The following is a 22,419-nucleotide window of genomic DNA, read 5'->3' as shown; positions in this document are numbered from 1 at the left end:
TTCCTCTTTTGTGGATATAAAAGAATGAAAAAGAAAGAAAGAGTGGTTGTGCTGAGTTCCTACAAGGTGTGAATGTGGTGAATGGTCTGAGTGATGAAGACTACGACGAGAGGGGATCATTCAATTGTTCCTAGATAAACGCAAACAGGGAAGCACCAAGGCAAAAATGCAGTTTGATCTACAAATCAATGCAGCTGTTGAACAACTACAAAGAGACTTCACAAATGCTAATATCGAAGTGGTGAAGGTTTATTTGTTGTACTTAAATTATAAATTAATTATTTTTGTTGACCTTTCCTTTTCAAAACTTTTGTTTTAATCGCTTTTTTTTGTGGTTTGCTAAATTTTAATGAATGCCTGCTACTTCTCTCGGCAATTACTGGCTAGCCTTGGGGCCGGGCATCAATCCTCATTAGTTGGTTACAGACCACAAACGTGTTTAAATTTCTGTAATGCTCTGTAATCTTGTTTCTTATGCAAATGTGCAACATTTAACCTTTATTTACATTTCCCTGTGAGGGACTTTAAGTAGAACTGGGCAATACAGCTATTGCCATATAATTCAGCCATATTATTGTAACAGCCAACACCCAGCCGACGCTCCTATATTCCCTGCTAAAAGTAACACACAGTCAAGTCTGGCAATTTGTAACCGGTGACACAGTTTGCACAAAGATGGTGCAACAGATCAGAAATGACATGATCAAGACGACAGATTCTCAGCTTTAGCTCAAAAGTCTGAAAATAAAAAATACTGCATTAACCACTGAGGGCGATTTTATTTTTCATATGATAACTTGAGGAAGTTGAGAAGCCCCTGCTACGTCACCAGAAAGGAGTTTCCTCCTGCTTTTATTTAACTATAATTAAAAGTTGTGTTCATAGAGAGCAGCCTGTGAATGGATGGTGTGCAGGAGCACTCCACGATGTATCCGTGGCATTCTTTCATCCTAATACAAACAGAGTTCACCACGTGGCCGGGTTTTTTGTGGTCCTTTGCATTCAGCAGGTCAACTGAGTTGCACCGAGACGGGAAGTATAAAGCACTAGAAATTCACGTACTTATCAGCCTGTCAAGAGTCCAACTCCTCCCACTCACAGCCTTGCCGACACAGTGGGTCCAGCAGGAGTCGTGACTGAGTGCAGCTCAAAAAAAGGAAACCCAAAAAAATAAAAACAGCATTTCTGTTTCTCTTGATTTCTTCTCCATGTGCTGCTGTAGTTTAGGTTTTGAGGGGGGTGAAGCACACTGGTTTCAGCTAATAACTGCAGCCATGACAAAGTAGTCGAGAGTTTCTGATGACGTCTGTTTTCCTTCTGCTTGCCCAACACTGAAGAAAATCTTTTTAATGTATTTTCCCAAATAATCCTGACAAGTCTTTAAACAAACGATGGTAACAAGAATCCTAAGTGCAGAAGTGTGACCTGCTGCTTCATATGGGGGATGAAACTAGCCTTTAACTTTTTTTTTAAAGCATCTCTGCCGGACCTTCAAATGTATCTCACTGCATCATCTCTAAGTATATCCTAATCCCCAAAACTCATCTGTAGGAGTGAGGGAAGCAAAACAACAGAAGGCCCGCTGAAGGAGTTACGACTGAGGATGAACATCCTTTGTGGAAATCTTTCTACTGCTGAAGTTTAAAACAAATATATTAATGTTGGAAGAAGACTTTATGAATAAGCTGTTCTAGTTATTGGCGATTTTTATGTTTAACTGCTTGATCAAGCAAGTAAATACTGTTCTCCATCTGTAACTGTAAACAAGAATGTATATCAACTAGCTGAAAAACAAACAAATGAGCCTTAATGTTATGTCATACATCATTTTTAATTGACGTTTAAAATAAGGCTCCAAATCGAGATGATGTCGTATTGCCTCAAACTTGAATGAAATAAGGAACTGAGGATGTATAAACTCAAAGGAGACGAGGAAAGACGAAGTCAGAAAGTGATCTTCAGAAACTTTACTGACATCCTTTTTTTTTTTAAAGATTATGTAATCAGCTATTAAATTATTACAAATTAGTTCCAAATTCCAAAATTTATATTCATTTCAGTTTCTCAAAATTTAATTGCTGTTTTTATGATTTTATTCATTAAAAAAAATCTACATGAACAAATCTGTTGGCGTGTTTAACTGGGCTGAAAATAAATTCAATCATTAATCGAAAAATTCTTTAAAGAACAAAAAAAAAAAAATGTAAGAATGTAAAAAAAAAAGAAGAAGAAGAAGAAGTGAAAAATAACAATGGAAAAAAACCCGCATAATTTCTAATTAACCCCTTGAATTAAAGCTGAGAGTCCACCGTCTATCACCTCTCGGTTGCTTCACTTTAAACCCACAGTGGAAATGCACAGATTTTTAAAAAACTGCGTCCTCGATTTCAAATTCATACCGCGTGTCTATGTTGCCATTTCAGGCACATACAGTATCACACCATATGTAGGAGTGATGGTGACCACATATTTTCATCCAAAGTTTATCTGGGAACAAAATGAGCTCCCATGAAGTACAACCTCAAAGATTCCCGGCTGAACGAACTGAAGGAGGGTTCAAAATTTAAGTCCGCGTAGATGTAAACACACTCTAAAAGTCCACGCACCGATTCGTCAAAGGACTTCTAAAGCATAATAGTCTCTTCACCCACACAAACACTTGAAAAACAGAGAGATGGTGCTTGTGTTCTGCTGAGTGTCAAGAGCCACTTCACTATTGTTGGACTGTCTGATGAAAGACAAGTGGCTGACTTCAAAAAGCCGGAGCTCTGTGAGCCAAGGACACGACGTCTGTGGTTTCAGCAAAGTGACTTTTAACAGAAGTGCGGACAGATTTGGGCCCTAGCACAATAGATATTATTACAATAACAACGTTTGAATACCGACTCAGCAACACCAACACAAAGATAGATACGACTATAAAACTGTGCTCACCCAAAGTTCAAAACTCAAAGGAAAAAAGCTTCTTATGGGTTCAAATCACAGACTTCTCTTAACCGTGAAGCGCTTCTTTGCCCTTTGGAGGGAGAAATGTGCCCCGACTATAAGCTGCCAAGGCGAGGGCTTTGAGACAGATAGAGGAAGAACCGAGGCAGTGAGAGTTGGCTGCCTTTAGCTTTACTCTGGTTAACAGCTCTGTACTGTCAGTGTCAAGCTGGGACACTCCAGAGAGCCGGGCAAGGTCGAGCAGCAGGGCTAGCATGCCTTATTGTGACCCACAAAAAACAACTCCAGGATTCATCTCCACTATAAGGCTTTACTCCCAGCCTACAAACACAGATCTATCAGTACAGCACTATCAGTGGGCATTTTTGTTTGCCATTGAGCAGTGCCACCATTACTGCAATGGCAAGTTGTAGCTATGGTTTGTACTGCTGCCTGATGATAGTGACAACTGAATAGGTAGTTACAAAGTTGGGTAGAAACCCCCGACAAAGGTTTGCACTGCTGATGGGGGGTTTTTTTGTTGGTTTTTTGGGGGGGTTGCCACAGTTAAAGCAACTAACACAATAATGAGCTAAGTGAGATGATTTATCTCCATTTCAGCGCCTCAGAGGATCAAAGCCTGCTAACTCTGGTTAGCTAAGCAGTGGCTTTTGTTACATATGTTACCATGTTAAGCTAGCCCGCATCAAACTCAGTCAAGCTCAATAAGAATATCTGTGAATGAAAAATGTCTGTGTTGCTATGACGAACAAAGTCCTTTCTGTTAGCATTTCTGATCCACTTCCTTCAAATGCCCCGGCTCTCTGCAGGCCCAAGTAAAATAGTGCTTCTCTCTGAAAATAAACAAGTTTAAGTTTTTCAGTTTTTCCAACGATCAGTTTGGAGCCTATGTTTATAGCGTGCAGACGTTTTAAACCTTGCTAGGGAGGCAACATAGCAATGGCTACTTGCCCGTGTAAGTAATTCAAATCTCACAAATCAACATATTTAACAACACTGACACATCAAATATTAAATCTAATCCTTTTATAAGGTTATTCTACTGTTCACTTCAAGTTGTTTGTTAAAATCTTTGATGGTAAAACATTTTATCTTGACACATCATTAAATAGCCTCTCTTTTGGTGTCAAGTGTTTCATTTCCTGTGTGTATTAATTGTATGTGAGATGGCCCACCCTTAAGCAGCATGGGAACCCCTGCACTCAGTGATGTTAGTTACAGTGTTTATGCACAGTACAGAAACCCATCAAAGAGCATATCCACTCAGAGGCCTGTAGAGCTTTTAATAAAGTTTCAAAAACAAAGGAAAATCGCTCGGGAGGATCTAAAGAATGAAAACAGTGTTTGAGCAGCGAAACTCACTGAACAATGTCAAAATAATGGGTTAGTAGCTGCAATGAAATAATGTGCATGTAGACTCTCTTTTACAGTGTCTAACTACTGTCAAAGTGCATCAATACATCACATCATGTTCATTACCATGCATCAAATGAGTAGTATTTAAGTCAGTTTAATAACCAAACTTTCAATAATCAACAACCATTTAGGGGACGTTTAATAAAATTGACCCTGGAAGATCAGGTGAACCTGGATTTAATCCAGCCTGGCTTGAGGGAATGCTTTTAAAAACTCAACTTTGTTCATTAATTTTTTTTAAAGAACTTTGTTGTGCTATTTTTGAAAGTTATGTTGTTGTGCAAATGCCATGGTTATCTGTTAGAGGACCAAATAATCTTGAGGTCAACCAGAGGACACGGCTCACGCCAGCTGGACTGAATCCAAGCACCTGCAGTGGGAGAACTGGCCTCCATCTAGGCCCTGCTTCAGAGTGCTGCTCACATTCAAACTCTGGTCTGTCCGCTGAGTGATTACTAACCTGAAAGAACCAGTCGGCCGTGTTATTAGCAGCAGGCACGGAGGAAACTAAAGAGCACAACCACACAAACCATAATCACCCAGCTCCCCTCCCACCCTCCACTGTTTCATCAATTGAAAATGAAGGAAAAAAAAACAGAAAAAGAAAATAAGCATGCCAGACAGAAGTTAAGACCACAGCAGAGCACACCGTTCTTAGAAGAACTACAACTACCAAGACCAAAATACTACAAACTCACAAATGCTTGCTACCAACCTGCGGCTATGCTAGCATTGCTTGTCATCTCACATGAGAATCTGATTAAGTTTAAACACAAATTGCTTTTCAAGCCACAACTTGATATTTGAGTATGTTTGGCTGTGTTTTGTTTTTTTTAAACACCAGGAGACTTTGTGTTATCAAAATCAAGCAACAACACACCTGTAGATAAGTAGCAAGCACATATTTCATAAAGATCACTGATCACTTCCGCAAGAAATTTGGCCACGTACACACAGCGCTGCAACGGACTCTCATGAAGCTTTTCACAGCATAACTGAATGACAGCATGTAATGTCTGGCAGTGCGATTACTGCTGAACTCTAGGCCAGCAAGCAGAGTGATTTTCAAATGGAGACTGGATGCATAAATTCATTTACGGTGCAGCAAGTGGACTCAGTCAAAAGCAATGCACAAAGACTGGATTTCTTGCCTTCAATCTCATTTTAAACGGCTTCTAACTTTCGCACCAACCAGATCATACTGTATGCTGTTTAGCTTTTCTGCAGCCTGCTTAAAAAGATTCACTCAAATCCCCGACTGCACTGCGTGTGGCAGAACTGATTTCTCACAGAATGATGTTAGTTGAGGAGGGGAAAATGAGGGGAGCAAATGGAGAACAAACCCTGGATTTGAAAATAACGATGCAGCCCTTACCTTGCTTCCCTCGGCTTTCGGATCCTGTGATTGCAAGTGATTCAGAGAGTAGTGTTTAAAAGTCCTTCTGCTAAAATAACCTGGGCTCCACTGGAGCCTCAGTGTCACGTCCCTTAGAGACCCATGCCTTTCTCCAATCACAAAGGTATTCTGTGATGACCCACAACATATAAAGAGCCAAATCTAGCAAGCTTTCTATGGTTTCCATGACTCTTCTCTGCAATCATAACAAATAAACCTGTTCTATAAAATCTGAAGTCAGTGTGAACTGTTACGTGAGGACGTGGAAGTTACAGTCGTTTTAGAAAGAGTAGAAAACTTATTTTCCTATTATATCAAATCAAATCACAGATTTGTGTTGTTCCTGCATTATGTTTCACTGTAGCTCACTCATGACTGATGATGCTAATGTTGTTTAATAGATAAAGTGTGACATTGATACAGCCAGTTTTAGTACCTTAAAGAAAAAAAAAACAGCAGGATTAAAACAGCCACAAAATACTTTTTTTCCACTTGCACTTGCAAAGTAATGCACACCACAGCCTTTTGAAATACAGATGGAAAAATACACAAAGGTTCTCCCCAGGCAGTGATAACCTGAAATAGTGCACTCTGCACAGATACTGTGACAGACTGACTGTAAGAATCACGACACCACAAATACTTCCTCACTACTAACTGGGGAAATAAAACAAGTATTGCAAATTTCAAAAGAAGAATATCAATAAAACTGCACAGCAGATGGCTTCCTTCTCAAGGCAAACGACAGCAGAAGCTGATGAAGTATTTTCTGCACATGCACGCTGAGCGATAATTATTGAAGCCTTGTATTAGTCTGAAATACCACTCCTTCCTACCCACCTACCTCTGCTGTTTGGCACTTAGTGCTTAAGAGAGTGCCTGTATATCATCTGTGAACATAGTAAAACACGTACTGTGTGCATGCTGTAACTTCATTACTAAAAACCAGCAAATATTTTCATTATAGACAATGGTTTTAATAGGTTTTATAGGATTATTGAGATTGAGCTAAAACACAGGACTAAAAATGATCAGTAAGGAAACAACACATTCTGCCAACTCTTACAGGCTGGTAAAAAGTGTCAGCTATCAGTCAGATCAACACTCAGCTGTGCAGACCCAACTACTACTTTCTATTTGTGGCCATTAACACAAAACTCAGACATTAAATTCACAACTGCTTGTGGACTTGATAAATTGTAGTGGGCTCACCATCTCATCCCCAGGCAGCCAGTATCCCTCTTGCTCGATTCCGGCCTTGGAGCCCTTGCAGCCAACAGTCAGGGTCTCCACCACCAGGCCGTCCTTCACAGCCAGGCTCAACTGTCTGGCGGTTTCCTTCGGATGCATGCCAAACACACGGCTCAGGTACCTGCATGGTCGGAAGTGGAGATGTAATTGAGAAAAATCAGAGGCGGCTGTGCTAATGACAGCCATTTTCCCATGCTGGCTAAAGATGAACATTTAAAACCTGAGGCAGGCGGAAAACACAGAAGAAACATACTTGGATTAAAACTGCTGGGTGGGATAAGGATCAACACCTTTTCTCACCCTTTAAACCAGCTCTAATACGTGTACACATCCGTTGGAGAAGCTGCAATTTTCCACCATGTTTAAATTAGCCGTCTCACTGTTTTGTAATTTTCCATCAACAAAACCCCAGAGCTACATAAATTAATTTACAATCTTCAGAAAACAGATTAGGGATACATGTGGTATTTAAAATTACAAGCAGAGGAGGACTTTTTCATCAATTTCCCTCTCACGAGCTTACATTTACAAAGCTGATTCCTGCAGCTGCTTGCTGATTGGTAGGACAATTCTCCGAGCAAGGTCATGCATCGTCTACTGGGGCAGTCAGCCAACAGACAGACCACGGGATTTCCTCCAGAAAAAGTTGTTTGGCTGGCATAGGCCCAGGGGTGGGGGTAGATAGTGAATACAAGTCAGAGAGTATTACCAAAGGATCTGGAATCAATGTACAAGGGTACCCTAACCAGGATAGCGGAAGCTCTACTGACTACATGACATTTCTATTTCTATCTTTCTCTCTCTACACTATCGTCCTCCAAACCGCAGCACTTAAAAATAAACAGCTTTTTTCCTGTTGAGTTCGCCGATTTTTAATCTCAAATTGCATCAAATGTATGCTGCTGCAGGATGACAAGTTAAAGGTTTTTGTCCAACTTAAATCTGTTCTAATATATTCTTCTTCTGTTCATTTATTCAGCTCCTTTACGCCCTTTTGACTTCAGTCATTTTGTCAATTAAAATGTCAGATTACAGTTTTTAAACAGTTTTTTTGACTCATTTGTGACATAAATGAGTCAAAACAGAAGGTAACATCGAAACATAAATTAGCCAGCAAACATTCACAATTAAAAAGATGGAATCATCTAATGCTTGGCGGTTTGACATAAAGCACAAAACTGTCGTCAAATTAACAAAATAGTTGCAGATTAAGAGATCTCATCCACAAATCATTCCAGCTCTGGACCCTCCGGCTTTGCTGATCTGTGACTAGTCACACCTGGATTTAATTACCAGCCCATTCCAGTGTACGCATGCATCTTGTTTGGTTAAGTTGGCAAACAAACCAAGATGGATTTTATATAAAGATTTTACAGCAATTAATTATTATTTTGCAAGACTGTTTTTATTCTATTGATCCAAATTTTTATAAATTTAACAGTAACCCATATTTTGGGTATTTAATGTTAGCAGTTAGGTTGGTTAATATATAACTGACTGATTCTGAGCCGCCTGATAGGCTGGTTAAAGATTAGCCTCTGCCTCACCAACTTTGTTCTCCTTCTACATCACCCATCACCTTTATAGCCACAAAGCCGACATGGTGAAATTAAGCTGCAGCAGGGCTGTAAAGAGAGGGGAGGTTGTACAGGAAAGCTGGTGCTATCCGTTGCATGCCAGTGCTTGCCGTTACCATGACAACACCCGTTCGCCGCCAGTATTCATTTGGCAAGCTGCCAGGTCCCAAGGTGCTCGCCAACTTGCTGAAAAGAGATGTGCCAAGTGTTTCATTGAGTCTGTGCTCCATCCGCCAACTGAAAGGAATGACTGATCAGCAAGGTCTGCTCTGGGTGATTTGTCATCAATTTGCATAGTCTGAACAATGTGAAATTCTCGCAGCAGATAAAAACCAAGATGGTTAAAGCGTCGTGACCCCAACCTGCCGCAGATTCAAGGTTTCTACAGCAGGAGCGAAGCAATTAGAGGGAGGGCTGACCTCATGGCGAGAATGGCAATGAGCGAGCAGCAGCTGGAGTCTGTCAGAACTTAGCAGCTGCCAATCAAGGTATTGATCCATGTCTGGTTTGCCTTCGAGTATAAACAGGGTCCAACACAACACCCAAAGCGTTGCCTTTGCAGCTTGAGGAAACAAACTGTAAAATAAAAACAATGCCAGACTAGGGGTGTGCAATATCAACCGGGACTCACACCTTAGTCGATTATACAAAACCAACTACATTAATGTCACAACAAAGGACCCTACTAGACAGTTATCAGAAATAATAGCAACTTAAACTAATTGTTCATGTTTTACTGATGTTCAACAGATGTTTACTCTTGGTTTTAAGACTTTTAGAGCAGAGACCCATCTGCCCTGGCAGACAGCAGCTGCATCCTTCCCTCTCTGGAAAAATAAGATGTATGACAGCCATCTGAACCAGAATGATTTTACACAGCCTTGATCTAGAAAACGACCCGCTCTATTTACGCTTCGTCAGAGTCAACCGCCATACAACCACTCACCTAAACGGCGCATAAGCACTTTCCCCACAGGTGTGTGAATATTCACCCTGAAGGCTGACTGGGGCACCCATACAGTTTATGATACTAGCCGCACTCTATAAACCACACTTCTCTGCTTCTCTGTGCCATTTTATCCTTGGGACAGAGTCAGTGTTGGGATTGGTATTCAAAGAAATTAATGTATTACACATTACCTGTTACTTATAAAAAAAAAAAAGTACTGTATTTTACGGACCATAGGCGCACTGTCAATGAAGAGGTCTTTTTTCATACATAAGGCGCATTAAGCAAAACAAAACAGTCAGATAAGTCAAATTTTACTCAACTCATTCTTCTTGATTCCTCCACTTCCGTACCATTGATTCATTAATGTTGAATTCTCTTGCAGCTGCTCTATTCCTATGTTGTTGCAGTATATTAATGACTAACCTCGTATTGTGGATGGATTATCTCAGTTGTTCTCCTGACTGAAGTTTGGTCTCTTTACAGCATCCTGCCATGCAATTGCATTTGGCCCTTATCATTGGGAACCCTCACGTTAACTTTTATCGAGTGGAAAAAAAGTTAGCGTTCATCCTCCAGCTTCATTGTGTTTATATTATGCTAACATAGCTGTGTCGTTAGCGATCACATAGCACATCATTATATACCAGCTAGCCCAAATTTCAGTAACCCTACAAACATCACTGCTGTTTAGTTTTCTGTCTTCATTTATGATGGCAGTGATAGCGGTGATGTACGTTTGAATTTTTCCTGAAATCTCTCAGTCAGAACATGTTTAGGTGGAAACTAGCGAGCTAACTTCCTGCTAACTTTTAACTCTGTTAAATTTCATAAATTCTGTTTTCATGGATGCCTGGATGTTAAACTTGATTGTTACACCTGGTAAAGCAGCAACGCTGATCATTTTATTAAAGATCAAAGAATTTAGACAGTTTTTAAATGAGTGCACAGAGTCCACCTCGCACTCAGTTCACTGAGTGAATGGGCTAAATGCAGAGAGGAATGTCCCCACGGAGATCAATAAAGTATTCATTATAAATAGTTATTTTTTCTTGAAAATATGGCTGTATAAAGAGATGCTCAGTGACTTAACTAAAGCAGGTGGTAGCAGACACGCCCCACTCAGATAGGCGCCTGTTACACCCTGAAACACAACACTGAAACCAGCACTGAAACTAAAGCCATACACAACTGAGGATATAGACAGAAGCAACACAGACTTTAATCATAGTAAATAAGCACATCAATTCCAGTGTACACCACATTAAGAACATTTTCACGGCTTTATGACCTAAGTGAGAAACACTAAACTCTGCTCTCAAAACTGGTTTGTCACAGAACATGGAAGCTGCTTGTCTACCACTGCCCTGATTAGTCAGTGTTAATATATAACTTGTTTTTAGTGAATCAGTTAAGACTTGGACCAACATGTTAAAACAGCAAAGCCAGTGAGAAGTCAACAGGCTTTTATATTTATTGTATTATTTCCACAAATCAAACTTTAGAAATTTCTGCCACATATACATTTCGAAAGTTTAAAGATATATGTAAGGTATAGTTAAAAGTAAACTTTGATTTATTACTCATTGTTGAAGCAGAGGTCTGTCTCGCTCTCTGCAGACAGAGCTGCCTGACTCACAGCGTAATAAACAGATACGACACAGCTTTAGAGTAGAAATCTTTTATGTAACACATGAAAAAAAAAAACTATAATGATTAAAAACTAAATGCCGCAGTCCTAATAGAGATCAAACTAGACGTGAATCTATTACAATAATAACCGATTAGTCCACCTATCCCTGAATGATGCAGTTGTTCACCAAGCAAAAACATGAAGGAGGCTCTTGGATGTCACGGTTTAAAAATAATTGTTTTAAGAACATCATCTTGGTCTAGGCAGTTTTCACTGTTTACATTTTGAAACTGATTAAACCAAAACACATAATTACGGCTTGTAGCTGTAGATCAAAGTGATTACAGGTATGAGGTATTTAATTTTGGGTACATTTAAAATGAATTCAAAAACAAACATGAAGAACAATCCCTCAAGAGCATCCCACAAGGATAAATGGTGCTCATTTGAATACGATAACAAGCCAAAGGCAACATTAACGACAACTGCACAAAAGCATCTGTTATGTTGATGATAATTATTTTGCCACAAACAACAATCAAAAAATCGGAACACTTGTGTTGAGCATTTCGATGCTTTTCTGCTGCATAATATTTGGTAGTGAAAAAAAGAGTAAAGTTCTTACATTTGATAACACGTTCACTGTTTTCTACCACTTGGAATAAAGGAACAAGCAAACAAATTACTGACAATGATGATGTGCAGTTTCAGACCTACAAAAATAAAAATAAGTAATGAAATTTCAGAGTTTATTTAGATTAGGATTCATGAAGTAGGAAGAGTTTTTCTAAGAGCTTCAAATATCGGTCACCCTGGAATATCAAAGAACCAAACCAGACAAATGGTTCAAACAGCTCACCATATCGACATAAAGGTAGTTCAAGCAATGACATGTTAGCACAGTGATGACCTCAGGGGATAAAATGTCTTCACACTCTGCTTTTAATTACCTAAAACACTGACTGGGGAGCTGATGGTTCCTTTGTTCATTCTTCAAAGACACATGAGCGCCTACATGAAAGGTTTGAGGGCTCCTGGAGTTTCTAAAACTTGTTAAACTTAATTAAACAAATGAGATCTGAACGCCACATTAAACACATAAATAACATTACTATGTCCGTGTTATCAGCAGTGGACTTACTTTGAGATCCTGTCCATGTTTGCGATTTGTTTCTGGTTGCGTATGACCTCGATGGCCTCCCAGACATACTGGACGACCTTAGGGTCCGCCTGCCTCTTCTTCACCACACGTGACATGATTTCCTTATTCATGACAACTGTAAGAAACAAAGAAAAAAATACTGATCAGCACAGTTATTTTGCTTTTGTTTAATGAATGAAAAGAAACTTATCCAAAATACAAAGAGGCACACAGACTGCTCCATCATGGCAAAAATCATAATCACGAGTATAATAGAAAATAACTCTTATGCTGATTATTTAATCATTTCACCAACATCATGCATTTATTGGTCTAGAAAAATGAATCTTTTTCAAGGGGACTTTATTGAATTTTAATATAACCTCGGAAACAAATATATTGGGGAGGGGCTTATAATGAAAATAAATGCAAGCTTTCAAGCCAAAAATTTTAACTGAAAAATTTAAACATGATTAACCAATGATAAACCTCTGAAGACTTAGGATTATTACAAATTACCAAATTCCAGTGATTGTGTTGTTTGTGACTGTAACACCTGTGGTAACTTCCTTAATACATGAGACATCCTGTCAGTGATTGGACAGCAGAAATAATACAGAAAGTAATATAAACAGTTGTCTCTATTTACCTCATGAGACAACGTGGTAGTACAGTCACATCACTGAATGAGAGCACATAAATTTCAGAATATTTTTCTAACCAAGTAAACTGGTCAGGTAAGCGATTTAACTAATGAACTTGCATGTATTACGGTTTGGACAGTTATTTTAAATCTTCTCCAACTATGATCAAAAGGTGAATGTAATGAATACACACAACTTTTTGTCATTAATGCACAAATTACATGCAGGTATAAATCTATAATAAATTAATTAAATGTGAAACTTTTTATTTAGGCCTTGCTGACATTAAAACTAGTTAATCACCACAAAAGCAGCAAAGCACAAGTTTACATTTTGCACAAGCCTGATAGAGAAACAATGTTTTCTTTACAAATGATTACATAGTTTCAGATCACGCAATAGTCAGCAGGGACATTGTGCAGAATCCTGTGTGACTCTCCTTCAAGACATTACACAGGTGATTTATGATACTTGAGCCATCACCTCATACCTCGCAAATTTACCCAAGTATTCAGACCACATACCTCCTCCACAAAAACGTCACTAAAGCCTGTGATAAAGGAAACGCTTCAAGTAACAGTAACAAGTGTCTGATGCTTATCCAAACTTCAGATTTTCATCAGCATAAACTGGACTATCAGGACAGACGTGTTACTTAGAAGAAAACATTGTTCCTCCTTGTATCTCATTTCAATGTTTAAGAGGAAAAAGTTTGTACCAACGTTTCAAAAACTAATTAAAAAAAACAAAAAACTTTTGTTCTTCTTTCTAATCAAAGCTGAGACGTGTGGCAGCTGTTTTTTTTAAAAAAAAAAAAAACGTGCTTACACTAGCATAAATCTATCTACCTAAAAATTTAAATACACCTTACAGTTACTTTAATTAAACCTGACTTTATTTTACAGTATCAACAAACATAACTGAAAGATAAAATATTCTGATCTTTGTTTTCCTGCAGGAATAAAAGCAAACTGCTTAGTAAGAAAGATCTATGCCAATGTGATCTGTTTAAAAGCACATGCAGTCACTATGTTACTTCAGTTTTTATGCAATTAATTTCTCCTGAAACGCAGTAAACTCTTCGAAAGGTTCTGAAAAATACCAGTTAGGTTGACTCCTTAAAATGGTGCACAGGCCTGGCCTACCCTAAATATCTTTAAAAATTCAAATCCAATTTTATGCGGTGCTCTTCTTAGCCATCCGTGAAACTTAAGATGTCACTTTCATAAACCACAGCCAAAAGCTAACCATAATACTACTCAAAGAATTTTAACATGAACGGAGATGCTCGGCTTTAGTGCACTTTGTGGTAGAAGAGGCTGAGACAGATGTCGACAGAGGATGTTTATTCTCACTCCTTTCTCATGAGAGAATGGACTGTGGTTTTATGTCGAAAGAACTTAAGAACAAGTCGCACATTTGTTGTTGGGAGCAAAACAGAAAAAAAACACCTAAAAATAAATGTAGATTAGGCTAAAATCAGCACAAAATATACAAAAACATTGTCTGTGGCAATGCAGCGGTGCATATATCGGTCATGGTCAGAATGATATTAGGCGTGAGAGTCGGATGTAATGTTGTTTCCCCTACTGCTCTGAGTGTGGCTTCTTAAAAAAACAGACCTGATGTTTTTAATATTGCAAAACCAGATCACATGAAGCACCTACTATATACACATCTGGAGTCCACGAAATGATACTGGCAAGTGTTTCTACAACTTTACTTTATATTTATAAAAAAAAAAAACCCTGCCATTTAAATTAAATAAATAAATATAGCCTGTGATATTTACTGATATCAGTGGCCTGAGTTCATCTGTTTCCAGACAATTTTGCAAATAGTGTAATAAAGGGATTTAAAACCCGCTTATTTGCTCTTTTTTTCCTCTGGCACAAAATGTTGCTAAAAAAACAACAACCACAAAATAAAACAAAGCAGTGTTGGAAAATGGATAAAATCAAAAAACTATCTGGATTTTACACCTTAGTTTGTGTTTGTGTAACACTGGCTTAAAAACAATTTGACACTTAAAGTGGCATTTTTTTTTTTTTTTTAAACAGTGAAGTTTCTTCTATGTTAAAGAGAAAAAAAACTGGTTTTTGGTTAATGTGGATTCTGATAGTGAAACACATAAAGTGCAAATATTTTGACGTTCACATCCAAATACAGGGAACAGCAACCCAGCATCACACCATAACTGAAGGCAAAACAAAATGAGGTGACACTGAGTAATGTGAGCTACCCTACTCTGTGTCAAGCGCAGTCGGTGTGAATGGGTGCCACCTGTGCAATGATGCCCTCGTTTCCTCCGTGCAGCCTGCGCCTCTCCTGAGAGATCACGCCGCGTGATGACAGGACGGGCGGCTCTGCACGCCGGCGTGCTCACACATCAATTAAGCAAGGTGTGCGACCCAGGAGCCCAATTAGCAGACAGCCAGCCCAGGCTGAGTGGGTTTCGTGGCTCCCGCGGTAAACAAAGACGACACACCACGCTACTGTTCCCTCACTAGAAACGCTGACAGCCCCACCTGACGTTACGCCAAGTAGACAATCATACCCACTGGTTAAAACGCCGATTAAATCCACTCTGACGGGCTTTCAGGTTTAAAGAGGGCAACGCTGTCTGAACATTTTAGCACGACTCTGCCATTTACCGTTAGCCCGCTAACAGCAAGCGGCTCATAATAAAAGCTAGCGGAGGTTCCCCGGATAAAACTAATGCATTACCACACAGTGATTACAAAAACCCGCACATATAATATTTAATTTAAAGAACACACTTGTAACTTGTACCGTCAGCAACAAAGACAGCCGCGGCAGGCCACGGACACTGCAATTGAAGGAGCTCAATTTAGCCACTAGCAGGCTGGCTAATGTCCAACTCAAAGCTTGTCAGGACAAAAAGAGCCAGCTTTCCCCCCAATTAACTCAAACCAGCTCGGTTGCATTGTAGACTAAAAGAGAGATAACCTAAATACCAGAAAAGCACATAACAATAATAGGTGATTGTCAGCCATGCGATCGCTGTGAGTTGATTTAATCAGCGAAGCTAGTAAACTATTACGCAGCTAGCGTTAGCTAAGGGGCAGCTAAAACATGCCAGGAAACATGGGGGAGATTCACAATCACGGCAGTAGACTGGGAGTAGCAGCACACACTGTGCTCGGTCGCCACAAACTAGGCTAACTTGTTACCTACTTGTTTATTTTGAAGGGCGCCATGTTCACAATCCTCCATCACGGGGACAGGAAAAGAAGCCACGGCTAAGCTAACGGCGTTAGCGCCTGTAGTTGCTGGCTAGCTAGCCGCAGTGTTGTCACACAGAGCCTGAGCCATTTTCTCCAGGATTAAAAAAAATTAAAATAAAATAAAACTCACCTCCGCCTCCGTGTCACAAGCACACAGCGCTGCAGAAAATCCTTTAAGGATTGGACTCGAGTCAGCTTACATCAGTAATTTTCGAGCTACTGGGGTCTGTTGGTGAAGGTCTGTGTCCAGCTTGGCTGAGAGGTAAACACGGGGCAGACGGAGCCGAGCGGAGCTGCGAAGCCACAGGGAGAACTCTAGTGGTGGAATCTGAATCACTGCAACCCCGTTAAACTGGAGCCAGCAGCCGAGAGGTTTCAGGGCATCTCCATGTCAAATCGATGTGCGTTGGGGAAGCTGACCTTCAAGGCTGCCTGTCAGACACGCTCTCTGAATCTTTAAAGGATTTTTTTTTCAAGGTATTAAAAAGAATCAAGAAGTTTGACAGTATAAAATGCAAGATTTTTTTCCACGACAAATAAATAAATGCCATATTAAAAAATAAATAGCGCGCTGGGACTACTCGAAAAACAAACAAACAAAAAACACAATAAAAGAGGAAAGCTTGAAATTTGTAAGGTGGTAATAATTCAAAGCAAATTCCAAATTCTTCCGCTTTAATGAATTAATAGCTGACGTTTAATTCATTTATCTAATGTCAGGCTGAATAAACATTTTTTGTCTGTATAATGACCTGAATTGCATGTTAAAGTAAACATTATATGCTATTATTATTATCATTCATTTATTTTAAATTTTCATTTCAAGATGAATGAAACAGTTGGGGGAGCTAGAGGACAAGGCAACTTATGTTCAAACCTTCAAACAAATTTTAATATAAGAAAAGATACCAAATTAAGTTTTTAAATTATTATTTCATTTACTGGGGTTGGGGGGGTATCCACACTTACCTTGCCCTACGAGGAAAAGTGATTTGATCCCTGTATTTAACCACATTTTAAAAAAAATATTTTAAGCAAATGCTTAATATTTTAAAGGATGAATTATTTGACTACTCTGTGAATATGTTATTGGACTTTTTTCTTTCTAGATATATTTTAATGATCACTGATCTTTCATATTTTCGTATTTTAGTGTTGTTTTTGTCCAGGTCACCCTAGTAAATGACATTTTTAATCTTAATGTTTTTTTCCTGGTTAAATAAAGCTATTAGAAAAAAGATGAGAAGTTAAGTCATTGACATTTATCAGTCTGGAAAGGGTAAAAAAATGCCATTTGGGTGTGGCTTTAGGTCTCCAGTAAGAGTCATTATAATCCACAAAAGAGAAATTTGGAACAGTGGTGAATTTTTTCAGAATTTGGTGGCCTGCCAAAGTTACTCAAACAGTGCACCAGTGACTCATTCAGGAGGTCACAAAAGAACCCAGAACAACATCTAAAGACCTGCATGCCTCACTGGGGCTGCTTTGCAGCTTCAGGACCTGAATGGCTGTCATTGTTGGAACTGTGAATGCTCTCTACCAGAAAATCCTGAAGGAGAATGTCCGGCCATCAGTTTGTGCCCTGAAGCTCAAGTACATGTAGGTTATGCAGCAGGGCAATGATCTGAAACACATCAGCAAGTCTAGCTCTGAATAGCGAAAAACGATTAAAACAACAATCAAATTCAAGTTTTGGAGCGTCCTAGTGAAAATTTGGATTAAATCAGATCAAGATGCTTTGCCACGATCCCAAACGTGCCATTCATGTTTGAAAAGCCTCCAGTGTTTCTAAGATTAGAAAATTCTGTGAAGTTGCGTGGGCCAAAATTCTTTCAAAGTGACGAGAAAGAGTCATTGCCAGTTATCGTAAATGCTTAATTGCGGTTGTAACTGCCGAGGGTGGGTCAACCAGTTTCACAGAGAGTCAGGTATGTTTTGATGCAGAAATGTGGAGAAAGTGTGAGAGTGAGTACACAGGTTTGAATACACAGGTCTGTTTGTAAGGGATTAAAAGCTCTCAAGAAGTCTGATTATTTCTTTTATTTAAACTTCATTTGTTTTAGTACAACAGAAAGACTGTGGAGGTATGAAAGGACAACACGAGAGATCACAATATTCCACTCCAACTTTAATCACTGCTTTCCACAACTGAACATAGAAAGCACCGAAACCTTCACGCCCTTACCCCCCCACCCCCTCGCTGGCATGGAACGCACGCCACTGCCCATTCCTTCACAGATTTGAGAAGGCCTGTCCAAACAAAATTTTAAACTGACCAGTTTAACAGAAGCTCGGACTCCTGGATGAGTTAGAGCGTGTATCGAGTCAAAAACGCAGCTACGACATGAAAAGGGAAACGTCACAGACAGGAGAGGACCGCCATCCTGCACTGGTCTGTCCTCCAGGCCTATCTGCGCAGATTTAAGCACAAGGATGTCTGGGTCACCACTCTGATCAGCAGCCATGGCGGAGTAGTCTATGCTGACATAAACTGGAGAAACCAGCGAGACAAACAGTCAGCCATGTGGTAGGGCTTAGCAGCCACGTGCTTAACGTGCGCAGCAGACAATGATCCGAAACACATCAGCAAGTCTACAAAATAAAGAGTGTCCAAGTGAAAGTTTGGACTTAAATAAGATTGAGATGCTTTGGTGTGGATCATTTTTTGTGAACTGGAATTGAATTCCTGTTTTGTGTGCACAAACTTGGTCAAATAAAGATGATTTTGATTCTGATTCAAGAAACTCTGCAATAAGGAATCAGCCAAAATTCCTCCATGGTAATGCAAAAGACTCATCACCAGTAACAGTAAATTCTTGATTGCTGTTTTTGTTGGTACGGGAGACACAACCTGTTATTAGGGTTTGAGGGTAATTATGTTTTGATATTGAAAAGTGGAGAAAATATGTGAGAGAGTGCAAAGGTTTGAATACACAGGTGTGTGTGTGTGTGTGTGTGTGTGTGTGTGTAAGGGATTACAAGCTCTCAAGAAGACTGATTATTTCTTTTATTTAAGTTCCATTTGTTTCAGTATAATTTAAAAACTAACAAAAAAACAGCAACATTTGGCAGAGATGAGATTATTTTGACCTGATAAATGCATCCATCCATCCATCTTCATCCGCTTTATCCGAGGCCGGGTCGCGGGGGCAGCAGCCCAAGCAGAGAAGCCCAGACCTCCCTCTCCCCAGCCACCTCCTCCAGCTTATCCGGGGAACACCAAGGCGTTCCCAGGCCAGCCGAGAGATATAATCTCTCCAGCGTGTCCTGGGTCTGCCCGGGGCCTCCTCCCGGTGGGACATGCCCGGAACACCTCACCCAGGAGGCGCCCAGGAGGCATCCTTGTCAGATGCCCGAACCACCTCAACTGGCTCCTTTCGATGTGGAGGAGCAGTGGCTCTACTATGAGCCCCTCCCGGATGGCCGAACCTCTCACCCTATCTCTAAGGGAGAGGCCAGCCACCCTTTGGAGGAAGCTCATTTCTGCCGCTTGTATCCGCGATCTCGTTCTTTCGGTCACTACCCACAGCTCGTGGCCATAGGTGAGGGTAGGGACGTAGATCACCGGTAAATTGAGAGCTTCGCTTTTTTTTTTTTTTTGTTTTGTTTTGTTTTGTTTGTTTTTTTGTTTTTTAACCTGTCCCGTTTGGTTCTTTTGCCATCAGAATTATTGTCTAAAGGCGAAGAAAGATGCCCAACGGATTTACTTTACCAAATTGACCATCCCAGCCTTGCCGTAATGGTCCATTTGATTCACCTTTTATTGTTTATTTTATTTTCACTTGCTGAATACGGGACAGACTTAACTGGGGGAAAGAAAGGGGAGAAAGAAAGAGGGAAAGAAAAACAGCGGGGAAGAGGGACGGGGGAGAAGGGCAAAAAACCAAAAACCAACAGAATAAGCAGACAAAAAAAATACATATATCGATCATCTGGATCACCTGTTGAGAAAGAAAGAGAAAGCAAGCAGAAGAAAACGAGAGTAATAAACAACATCACAATGATCTATGGGAATATGACAGTAAATACTAAATATTAAACATTATTGTGCAGCACGTAAGATCGACAGCGCACAGTGTGCTTTGAGGTAAGAGCCAAAAAGGGTGTAGTTTGTGTGTGATCACCTGTGTGTACACCTGTGAGCATGAACGCGCTTGTTTTTAAAAGGTTCCTTCATGTAATGATCTGCTAGAGGGTGTGGGGAGCCACTGCCCCGTCCTCCAGGGCATGAAGCAGGTATGGAGGAGATCAAAACTCCAGACATCCAGAGGCCCCCAGAACACAAGAGACCAAGGAAGACCAACAGAGGGCAGCCGCGCCACTATACCAGAAAGAGCTGAGGAGAGTCCCAGATGAGGGGTCACTCAGCAGCCGCGGAGCAGAAGCCAAGGGGGTTGCAGTGACGTGCCCGTGAGCTCCGCCGGCAGCCAGCTGTGCCTGAGTGACCGAGCCCCGGGCCGAGAGGCCGAGGGCACCCTGCCTCCGAAGTGGCCCGAGCGAGCCCCAGGCTCCAGGCCCCAATTGGGGCCTGGAGAGCTTCGCTTTTACACTCAGCTCCCTCTTCACCACGACGGACCGGTGCAGCGTCCGCATCACTGTAGCCACAGCACCAATCCGTCTGTCGATCTCCGGCTCCCTTCTCCCATCACTCGCGAACAAGACCCCGAGATACTTGAACTCCTCCACTTGGGCCAGGAACTCATCCCCGACCCGGAGTGGGCACTCCACCCTTTTCCGGCTGAGAACCATGGCCTCAGCTTTGGAGGTGCTGATCCTCATTCCCGCTGCTTCACACTCGGCTGCGAACCGCTCCAGTGCGAGCTGGAGGCCCTCACCTGATGAAGCCAACAGAACCACATCATCCGCAAAAAGCAGAGATGAGATTCTGAGGCCACCGAAGCGAAAGCCCTCCGCCACTTGGCTGCGCCTAGAAATCCTGTCCATAAAAATTATGAACAGAACCGGTGACAAAGGGCAGCCCTGGCGGAGCCCATCACCCACCGGAAACGAGTCCGACTTATTGCCGGCAATGCGAACCAAACTCTTGCAACGGTTGTATAGGGATCAAATGGCCCGTAGCAATGGGCCAGACACCCCATACTCCCGCAACACCTCCCACAGGACACCCCGAGGGACACGGTCGAATGCCTTCTCCAAGTCCACAAAACACATGTAGACTGGTTGGGCAAACTCCCATGCACCCTCAAGTATCCTTGAGAGGATAAAGAGCTGGTCCAGTGTTCCGCGACCAGGATGAAAACCGCATTGTTCCTCCTGTATCCGAGGTTCGACTAGCGGTTCGATAAATGCAACAAACAGATTTTGTTTGTTGCTAAGTTTTTCAAAAGTAACAATAACGAAGCTCACCTCTTCTTTAAAGACTGCAGGTGCAAATAGTTTAACGGTTGATGGAAAATATTTCTGAAGGAAATGTTCATGTTCTTTTGGGAAGGTTAGAATAAAAAAAAAAAATGCCACAACACATCCTTCCAGTATATCTACAGTAAAACATCACAGAAAAAAGATTATCACTGCCAAACTGGTCTGTCTGCAGTGCCAACCAATGAAAAACATTTCACACTATGTTTGAAACTGGTCCTATGTGAAAAAGTATCATCCACTCCCATCATCCAACCCCCCAAAGAGAAAGAACATAACACCAGCAGTCAAACACAGTGGTGGTGGTGTACTGGTATAAGGATGCTTTCCTCCTTCAGGACCATTCAGAATGTCCGGCCATCAGTTTGTGCCCTGAAGCTCAAGTACACTTGAGCGATGCAGCAGGACAATGACCCGAAACACATCAACAAGTCTACAAAATAAAAGCTTTGGAGTGTCCAAGTGAAAGTTTGGACTTAAATGAGATGCTTGGGCAGAAGTTTAAACATCCTGTTCATATTTGAAAACCCTCCAGTTTTTCTAAAAGAAATAAAAAGGTTGTGGAATTGCAGAGTCAAAGCCTGGATTTAAATCAGATTGAGATGCTTTGGTGTGGTTCATTTTTTGAATGCAGAAAAGTAAAGTAAATCAGAGTCAAATTCCTTTTTTGTGTGCACAACTTGGCCAAATAAAGATGATTCTGATTCTGATTCAATAAATTCTGCAATAAGGAATCAGCCAAAATTCCTCCATGGTAATGCAAAAGACTCATCGTCAGTAACAGTAAATTCTTGATTGCTGTTTTTGTTGGTACGGGAGACACAACCTGTTATTAGGTT

The 22,419-nt window shown here is 40.6% G+C and overlaps 2 protein-coding genes across 7 annotated transcripts in view; both read right to left on the bottom strand.

Moving 5' to 3' along the window:
* Positions 1-16,637, bottom strand: part of zmynd11 (zinc finger, MYND-type containing 11) — a 30,625-nt gene extending 13,988 nt beyond the window's left edge. Inside the window, exons 1-5 of one of the 6 annotated variants that reach the window (XM_005463022.4) lie at positions 16,332-16,637; positions 12,310-12,445; positions 6,971-7,130; positions 5,738-5,761; positions 4,733-4,822 (exon numbers count right to left, since the gene is read on the bottom strand). In XM_005463022.4, coding sequence (XP_005463079.1) covers positions 4,733-4,822; positions 5,738-5,761; positions 6,971-7,130; positions 12,310-12,440 — 405 coding nt within the window. In that variant the 5' untranslated portion in view covers positions 12,441-12,445; positions 16,332-16,637. Of the gene's footprint in view, positions 1-4,732; positions 4,823-5,737; positions 5,762-6,970; positions 7,131-12,309; positions 12,446-16,151; positions 16,270-16,331 lie in introns of those variants that run through there. The other 5 variants (XM_005463020.4, XM_005463021.4, XM_005463023.4 and 2 more) reach the window with 5 other exon arrangements.
* The window catches only part of LOC109195563 (tripartite motif-containing protein 16), a 1,176,058-nt gene that overhangs the window by 1,066,212 nt on the left and 87,427 nt on the right, over positions 1-22,419 (bottom strand). The gene's annotated exons all lie outside the window — the stretch shown is intronic.

Source organism: Oreochromis niloticus, linkage group LG18 (genome assembly GCF_001858045.2).
Source record: "Oreochromis niloticus isolate F11D_XX linkage group LG18, O_niloticus_UMD_NMBU, whole genome shotgun sequence".
Lineage (NCBI taxonomy): Eukaryota > Metazoa > Chordata > Actinopteri > Cichliformes > Cichlidae > Oreochromis > Oreochromis niloticus.
The sequence above is the reverse complement of the archived record's forward strand: the minus strand, read 5'-3'. Positions and strand labels throughout refer to the sequence as shown.